The sequence below is a fragment of the Apium graveolens genome, chromosome 10 (genome assembly GCF_009905375.1).
Source record: "Apium graveolens cultivar Ventura chromosome 10, ASM990537v1, whole genome shotgun sequence".
In the NCBI taxonomy this organism is placed as follows: Eukaryota; Viridiplantae; Streptophyta; class Magnoliopsida; order Apiales; family Apiaceae; genus Apium; species Apium graveolens.
In genome coordinates, this window is record NC_133656.1 from 156,512,414 (window position 1) to 156,521,353 (window position 8,940).

The 8,940-nt window shown below is 34.0% G+C and overlaps 1 protein-coding gene across 3 annotated transcripts; it reads right to left on the minus strand.

Moving 5' to 3' along the window:
- Positions 1–1,024: 1,024 nt before the first annotated feature.
- LOC141689485 (putative galacturonosyltransferase 7) lies at positions 1,025–8,626 on the minus strand. Of its 3 annotated transcripts, none has more exons than XM_074493786.1 (10): positions 8,227–8,626; positions 7,973–8,004; positions 7,830–7,886; positions 7,646–7,708; positions 5,704–5,749; positions 5,521–5,567; positions 5,142–5,440; positions 3,076–3,433; positions 2,460–2,999; positions 1,025–1,867 (listed from the first exon to the last, which is right to left on the minus strand). In XM_074493786.1, the coding sequence occupies exons 1-10, from the start codon at positions 8,372–8,374 to the stop codon at positions 1,589–1,591; spliced, it is 1,869 nt and encodes a 622-aa protein (XP_074349887.1). In that variant the 5' UTR covers positions 8,375–8,626; the 3' UTR covers positions 1,025–1,588. The 3 variants fall into 3 exon arrangements, with proteins under 3 accessions (XP_074349887.1, XP_074349886.1, XP_074349888.1); XM_074493785.1 differs by having other exon boundaries at positions 7,646–7,711; XM_074493787.1 differs by lacking the exons at positions 7,830–7,886; positions 7,973–8,004; positions 8,227–8,626 and having other exon boundaries at positions 7,623–7,708.
- Positions 8,627–8,940: the final 314 nt, after the last annotated feature.

Genomic DNA, 8,940 nt, shown 5'->3' on the forward strand with positions numbered 1-8,940 from the left:
CTGGGACCGAGTCACGGCGTTTTACCACCGCCTAGCGCATAAACGCCGCCGCCTAGGCGGCCGCCTAAACCGATTTTTAGAACACTTCTATACAATGCGCAGTTCGTCGGTATTTTGGGTTGTCCTTCCGCCGGTGGGTATTCTTTGCACTTGAAGGTGGAAAGTGGTGTATTTTAGACATACTTTCACTTATTTTCACATATTTAACATTCAAATACTACACATACAAACATACATACGTAATATAAAAAAATAAGGTAACTAAAACAAATGAACTCAACTTTTTCGTAATCGATTAACATGATCTTGTAAAATTATGAATTTCAATGCTATACAATAACAATTCTGAAATTTAACAAAATTTTGAACACTATAAGTACATTTTTACAAAAATTTATTTGATATAATATTGAAAAAAGTGCATCTCATACCATCCCATATTTTTCAATTATATAAAATATACACATTTCATTAACAGGGAGTTTTGAAATTGTGTTCGTATCAATTCGGCTATAAAATACACACGCCGAGAAAGCTCATGCTTACAACAAACATTATATATAGATAAAATAACTTCTCGTAATAGAAAATATATTCTATTTCACAAATATTGATTATATATAGATACAATAACTTCTCGTAATAGAAAATATATTCTATTTCACAAATATGGATACAAATTTTATAATAGTTGATGTTATATCATGACTGTATCTCACGCACTAGCTATAAACCTAGTTATTTTATAACACTTAAACCCCCTGTAAATCTCGTCTACAACATAACACCTTCTAATTATCTCAGTAGTTTACAAGGTACATTATCCCAATAGTTAACAAGGTACTAGTTATTGATTTTGTTGAACAATGTCAGGGCCTTTTCCTGATAATTTTACATGAGGTATAGGAATCATATATGACTTGCGAGGAATATAAAGGTGTATATACACAGGGTATCAAGCCAACAAAAGTTACTGGAAAGACAAAAAATACATCCACTCAGTTTCACACTTAACAATTAAAAATGAAACAAATAATTGCTTAAATGTATAATCCATGATATCAGAATCAGTGTAATTACAAATTGAATATCAAAGCAGCTGGTTCGTAACTGCAAGAATTTTCTATGTAACAGACTAATACATAATTTCAGATTTGCCACAGGATTTGTAGAAAAGACACCCCCATTGGAACAAATAACTTAACTCTTCCCTGGACGATCATTTACACAGAATAGCCTCTTGTGCACACAAACTAATGGATGCGCTTTCTCCCGATGCCAGAGGAATTACGAGTTCCTCTACGATCTCCCTATTTAACAGTTGAAAGCACATCAACCAAAAAATGTCTGCAGATTGCTAAACATACCCAATCACCCTGCCTTGATAGAAAGTGATCTCACTTTGTTCATCTTATTCATCTAAAAACTAGACCAACAGGCTATAAATACACAAGGCCTACCACTATCAATTTCTAAACCATCACAAACTCTTTCCAGGCTCAAAACCTTTTTCATCCTGAAGCGAAAACTGCGTATGCTGGGATACCACACTTCATTACGATGTCAGCAAATAACAAGATTATAATCTTTATGGGTTCACATTGCAGTCACTTAAGAACCGATGTTCTGGATTCAAATATTTCCTCCAGAAGGATTTATATTTGGAAATGCCAAGCTCAAGCCAGGGCTTCCTGTTCCCATTAAAGTGCAATACTGCTGCATTTTTAACAGTTTCCAGATCCAGACTATATTTATGACCCAATCCTGGCAAGACCCAGGTATCATCTAGAGCATGAACCAGCCCTTGAAAGGTAAGAAAGCTTGAAAACACAGTAGCAGCTTTGAGGCGTCCTCCATCCCTGTCAAGCTGTTGTCAAAAAAAGTGAAAACAAGGGTGAACAGTAGGACGTGTCTATACAAGCCATTGATTAAATACTCGCCCAGCCATTGTGCCACTGAAGCTAGTCTTTAATTAATATGTTTAAGATAATCTTTAGTCGATTCAGTAATTGAAGGACTTATAGATAAAGTCTGGAAGTCGTGACCCGGATAATTCAAATTACAAAGATAAGAATCTACCAGAAACTTAAGGATAACAATAATAGAAGGCCTTCACCTTCTCATATACTAAAGAAGGTTAAAGATGCACAATAATTTATGTTCTGAAAAAATTGTGTGGGAATGCATGCATGTGTGTGCATCTTCTTCGATGAATTCCAATAAGGTATTGTTAAGATGTCAACCACTCAACAAGTCACCGTTAATACCTTGTTAACTTCGAAAGTTTTTACTCAACAAAAGAACAGACACATATAAGCTTTACACAAACACAGTTTGAGACTAATATAGGCAAATTAAGGTACCCCCAGTTGCAGCCTATATTAAATAACAGACTTTTCCTAGCACAATTATTGTGTATGAATCAAAGTAAAAAGAGTCTTAAACAAGCCAGCACTCACCTCTTGCACCAACCCCTGATAGGTTTTAGTAACAGCCTGATCTCTCCACCTGACTAGATCAATAACATTGAACCCAGACAACCACGCACAAGCATTTCTGTCAACATTCTTTCCGAGATTATATTTTATCTGACCTAGCCTTAAACTGCAGAACTGTACCGCACCATTAACTTTTCCCTCCATGTCAAGACTCCAGAGGGCAGATAAATCACGTTGAACAACGAGATCATCATCCAAAACGACAACTTTTTTTAAAGTGTGAAATATTTTAGGCAGCAGATAGTGAGAATTAGAAAAAGTAGACATGTAGTCTGTAACAATTTGGCTCATGGATGGACTGACATCATGGAAAGATACCCGAAATTCTTCGGGTAATGAAACCTGCAAAAGGGATCCCTTCTCTTGGGTATTTATTTCAAGATCTTCAATATTGAGAACCTGTACTGTAGCATCCCTGAAAGTATTACTAAAGAACCAAACTTTCATGGCAAAATAATTCTGCTTATCAGTCAACACATGAAAAACTTGATTCCTGCTGTCCTGAAATTCAAGCAAAATACGTCAGTGCAATCAACAATAATATAATCAAAAGCTCAAAAATAATGATAAAACGTACTTTTGCGTGAAATACAGTTGAGTTGACCACAACAGAAGATGCAAGTATGTTCTTGGAGAATATGACATAGTGCTGTAGTTCCGGGTTCATATATGTTTCTGTTAGTGACTGCTCCATATAAAGTGAAGGAGATTTAAAATACTCCACAGTGAGTCGCATTGACAGGCAGTGGAGACTCTTCGGCATCGTCAGGACAGTGAGTTGGTAGAGGAAAGCACTCTGCTTTGCATGAAAGTTGGCTTCATCCTCGGTAAGATCAACTAGTTGCCTGAACTTTTTGTCCACGTTATTGCAATCCACAGGGTATGATTTTGCTCTAGCTATTACATCATCCATCTTCTGAAGTTTCTTTCTCATACTGAAAGGATAAGATTGAAATTTAGGTCAAAATCTTATGAATAGCAGCAGTGAGTACCAGCAATTACTTCAAAACAAGTACTACCTCCGCCCAAAAATACATGTCCTTTTGACTTTTTCACGTATTTTCAGGTGAATAAAAAGGATAGTTCTACCAATTATATTTCAATTTTTTTCTCCGAATACAAGTATAAATGTTAAACTTTAATTCAAAAAAAGAAATTTTAAAAAATAATATGTGGGGCTATGACTTTTATACACATTAAAGTACGTGAAGAAAGTCAAAAAGTCAAAGGGCATCTAATTTGGGGCGGAGGGAGGAATGTCTAAATGCATCCATGCAGGTGTGTACACCAAATGTTATTGATTAAAAAAACAGCAAATGACTCATGACGAGCAGAAATGTTCTGACTTGGTCCAGATACATTGTGTCATTTTAACCTTCAATACTTCATCATCACCATTATTTTTAAGGATAATAAATATATATATATAACTTTTTCTAAACGCTAAAAAACTGAATATGCATGATCTTCACGTGGATTACTCAATAGGTATTGCATCGATTAGCAACAGATATGGCTAATCATGCCCTCAATTTCCTGAATCTCATTTATAAAAAAAAATTGATTTATATGAAAACTAATGACTATATCCATAAAACGAATTCTGTTGTATAACGAAGCATTTATACTTTATATTCTAAGTCGGACGACAAGATTCGCTATTTAAATTAACAAAATATTAACTAGTCAATTTATTAATACCTTTGTAAATTAATCAACAAAATTGATTTATATAAGTTTCAACAAACTGTAGATAGCGACAGACTATATCCCCGTAATTTCTTGTTTGTATGTCGAAGATATATTCAATTTTTTAAGGATTTGGTAAGATGGAAGGAATGCAGAAAAACTTCACGATGAATCGGCAAATATGCTACACAGTTACAACCTTACATGGGAAAATAAGGAACAAAAGAAGAATGGTAAAATACTGTATTACTGTTCACACACTTGCCAACTACAAGTCAACTTAAACTGAAAATTTTATAAAATTTTAATAACCTTCACAGCCTTACCCAAGTTTCTAGATTGTCAAGGTTACTGTGGAAGTTTAAGGGCATTCGACTGTCCTGCTGTAGTTTACACATTCTGTAAACTACACTATATAGATAATGCAAGCACTGAGAGTGCATACAAAGTAGGGTGAATGATACAGATACTTACAAGCCGTTTGGCTTAACTTAAAAATATTTGCTTGTCACTTAAGTGTAACTTATAAGTGGAAAGTGGTTATTTCTAACTTTAAGTAGAATGTATACGTTTGACTAATTTTACTTAAAAAGTGAATTACTTTGAAAGATTTTGACTAAAAATATGAATTTATATTAATTAAACATAAAATAAAAGTACAAAATACAAATACATTTAAAATATAAACTGTGTAAAAAGTCACTTAAATATATAGTGTTTCATATGAGAAAAAGGTATGTTAGAAAGAAGTACCTCCAAGGTACTTAAATTTATTGAACTAAATAACTTTAAGTTAAAAATGTAGTCGTTCCTGACCCTGCTTCGCCTTAATTGTTCAAGGGGAAACAAACACATCAATCACCAACCTAAAGTGAAGCTGGGGTAGCCTCTTAAACTAGATAATCCCAGTACTAAGAGTTCATACAAAGCAGGGCGGATAAGACTTAAACTTACTGAGATGGAAGATCAATATCTGTAGATGTCTCACTCAAAACACGCTCATATTCTTGAATATTTTGCTTCATTTCAAGAGAGAGCTTATCAAGAGCTGGAAGCTTTGCAATACTTGGATAGTAAGCTCTAGCCACATACAGCTGGTCCTTCATTCTCTTCACAACAAAATCTTTCATTTTCTCTTTGTGTTCTATACGCCATAAACAGTAACTACCGTATTTTAGTGCACATAATTGTTCACTCTCAGTAATGACTTCCATATTTTTGGAAACTTCATTTCTACCACTTTGTCTTGAATTCTGTAACGAATTCAGAGTTAGAAAATAATACTTTGACTTGAAAGTTATTAGAAAAAACAGTAACTCTTAAAAAGACATACATTTGTTTCCGGATGCGAGAATGATATATTAGTCAGCAATGGGGAACCTGCATAATCATAAGCAAAGAAGACATTACAGAAAAAAAATATCATGAAGTCTGGAAGGAACTAAAAGAATGATTATGACAACAGATATATGTGAGAAATGGTACAAATATCTAGACTGCAATCCAGGGAACCTACTTTTGGTTTTGTTCTCAGCTTCCTTGTAAGAGTTGCTTTTAAAATCCTGTCAAAAAAAAATGTAATACGGTGAGAAACAGTAGACAGGTCAAATGCGATTTCAAATACTTGCAAGACTGCAACAAACCAACAGCACCAAGCTTATATTCACCATTACTGACTAGCTTAGACTGTAAAAGGTCACAAGTTCAGATCGAGAAGATGAACAATATCTAGAGAATCTCACCACTTAACAGGAAACCTGATTCATTAATGATACATACACATAAAGATACAATGATCAACTAATCTCAATTACAATAAATGTATACAAATATTACTACTTCCCCCTCAATCCCGTTTACACTGTCCATAGATAGAATTCCACATTCTATTCAATCGTAATAAATAACTACAAAATTATTATAAAAGTTGTGCATTACTTTTCCGAAAAATTAACAAATCCAAATTTTAACTTACCATAGTAACTGAATGTGGACAATAATTTTGGTTTGAGAGAAAAAAATTAAGGAAACGAGGCCTATATAAAAGGGACGGAACATATATATTTCACTGGATGTTATGTGTTCAACAACCAGATTCAGAACATGTAAATACAAATAAACACATAACATAGTTACTACAAATGTCTTCATAAGGCAAGTGCAGCACAAACTCATCAATCAGATAAAAAATAAGTCCTAGCTAGACAGGTTGTATAACAATCATATCACTAGCAAACTAGCTAGCTGTAGTGAGGATATACATGTCGCCTCAATGCATAACAGAACAAGGGACTCCCAGTGGTTCTAATTCCTAAGAACTTGTACAGTGTGATCCAAAATAACTCAAAATTCACCCCATCAGACATGATAATTCTGCATAGAGCATACATTACAAGCGTACAGAACAAATAGAAAGGGGAACAAATAAAAGTGTACAGAACAACATGTCAAGACATAAATCAAATAAAAAGGAGAGCCAATAATCTTGCAAACTTCATCCGTCGGAGCACAAAAGCATGATCACTATAAGCCCAAATGTCTGATAATTATAACACATTTAACATGATTTGCATTCTGATCTCCGAATCATTCTTCAAATGACTTCATAAACTTGAACATGTGCACTATGGCAATGCATTACCCTAAATATTCAAATAACTTAATCAGACACCTCTTGATAATTATTGCCAAGTCATAGCACTAACCAACGGCTCAATAAGGTTTTAGCTTGAAAATAAACAGACTAAAGAGATAGGTCTTCAACTATGTCATCTTGTGACTGCGGCAATTGATGGTCTAGTGATGAAAAGACTGATGCAATCTTACCCCAAAATTCAAAGTATACAAAAATTCTTACACGTAAAGGAGGGGATGGAGGGGGAGGGAGGGTTTTTTTCTTATTTCTCCAGCAGCATTTTTTTCCTGTTACGGTTTTTATATATCATTAAGGATAATAAGGTTCATTTATTATCACTATGATTAGGATACATGCTAACAATCCTAAATTTGCATTTATTGATGGTATATGTAAATAATAATACGCCATAAATAACGGAATATTTATTGACGCAAATGATTTTTTAAAAAAAAATGAGATAGTTTTTATATGTTCTAAATCAAGGGCAAATTGAGCTACTGTAAAGAATTGCCACAAATAGGTCTTAGGCAAAAATATTTTTCACCAATTTCATCAAAAAGATATGAGCTTATAGATGACCTAGGGCCTAGACCTACCTGTGCCCAACTGATTTTATTTCAACTACCATTACCTTGTAATGTAAACTCGTAATTTCGTAAATACAGTTACTTAATTGAAAAAAAATTCCAACAATTTCCGACATATTATCAGGTATTTTTAGGAATCATAATTAGAACGCATTATGACAATGCTCTATAATCTCAGATAGCTAACAGCACAAGAAGACGAGTCTTAACCATCTAAGCAGTATGCAATGAACCTTTGGATGTGTTGGCACTGTTACTCTCACTGGTTGATCTACATCTACATGTTTTGTTTCCTCCTGCTACATAAAACAAAACAAAGTAAATGACATGTACATGATATCATACAACCATACAATTAATGAAGTAAAGGACAAGAAGTGCGGAAATAAATATAAAAGTTATTATCATTACGCGTACCTCCGTGTAATTTTTAGTAACAACTCCAACATGCTGATCAATAACTCTAAGCCGGTTCTAATTAACAACATAAAAAACAAATTAAAACGACAAAAAACTAACGCAAGTGAATAACGTAAAGTACCGAGTAACTAAATACTTACTGAATCTAAAGGCCGTGACTCCGTATCAAATACTAAATAAACAAAACGAATCAAAATTAGTAACTTAATAAATTAGTATCTGGTAACAAAATACGATACATATTAGCAACTGATCTGATAAGTTAGTGAGTTTAGGCAGCTTAATTGGAGATACATTGTTGTTAACAATAAACGAGAAATATCGAAATCGATGAAAATAAGTAGATCTAATGAAATGGAGAAAATGTAGATGAAACTGAATTGGAGGAAAGTACCTGAAGAATGAAACGATTTGAAGAGACCGAGCATAAAAACTAGAGGAACGAGCATAGATAGGAACACGAGTGCGAGTACGGCAATGACAGGTCCTCTCCATCGCCTCGGAAGCGTGTACGATGACGCTCCGCCACCGCCTCCTTTCATCACACACGCACAATCTCCTCTCTCTCTCTCGCTCTCTCTCTCTCTGTCTCTCTCTCTCTCTGTCTCTCTCTGTCTATCTCTCTCTCTCTCGAGCAAACACAATTACACACACTAACAATAAGGGAAGAATGCGTAGATACAGGGAGGGAGGAGTGAGTGTATCGGTCAGATCCGAGTTTGGGCAGTACAAGGGAACAAAGTGAATTTGTTGTCTTCCCTTTACCTCTCTTTTCCCAACCGACTCCTTTTTCCCCTTTCTATTTGTTTGTTTAAATTAATATTATACGCTTGAAATTAAAATGAGTAGTCTGTCCAGGCGATTTCTCTCTGTTTACGATTTACACGTATTTTGAGGTCTTTATAATATTTTTTTAAATTTTTTTTTAAAATTTTAAACATAAAACTTTTATACATCAAAAAAATTAAAAATATAATAAAATTATAATTTAAATGAACATTAAAAAGCATGTCAAAAAATGATGTAAAAAATTCAATGGAACAGAGGGAGTATCAAACTATAATTTTTTAATAATTAAAAATGGTTACTGCGCAGACTTGGCCGTTAG

Excerpts from the sequence above, each read along its gene's own strand:
- LOC141689485 (XM_074493785.1), bottom strand. The coding sequence starts at position 8,374 with ATGAAAGGAGGCGGTGGCGGAGCGTCATCGTACACGCTTCCGAGGCGA. Across the intron at positions 5,750-7,645 it reads CAGTGCCAACACATCCAAAG|GATTTTAAAAGCAACTCTTA; the intron begins GTTCATTGCATA and ends TTTTTTTGACAG. Across the intron at positions 5,568-5,703 it reads AGCTGAGAACAAAACCAAAA|GTTCCCCATTGCTGACTAAT; the intron begins GTAGGTTCCCTG and ends ATGATTATGCAG.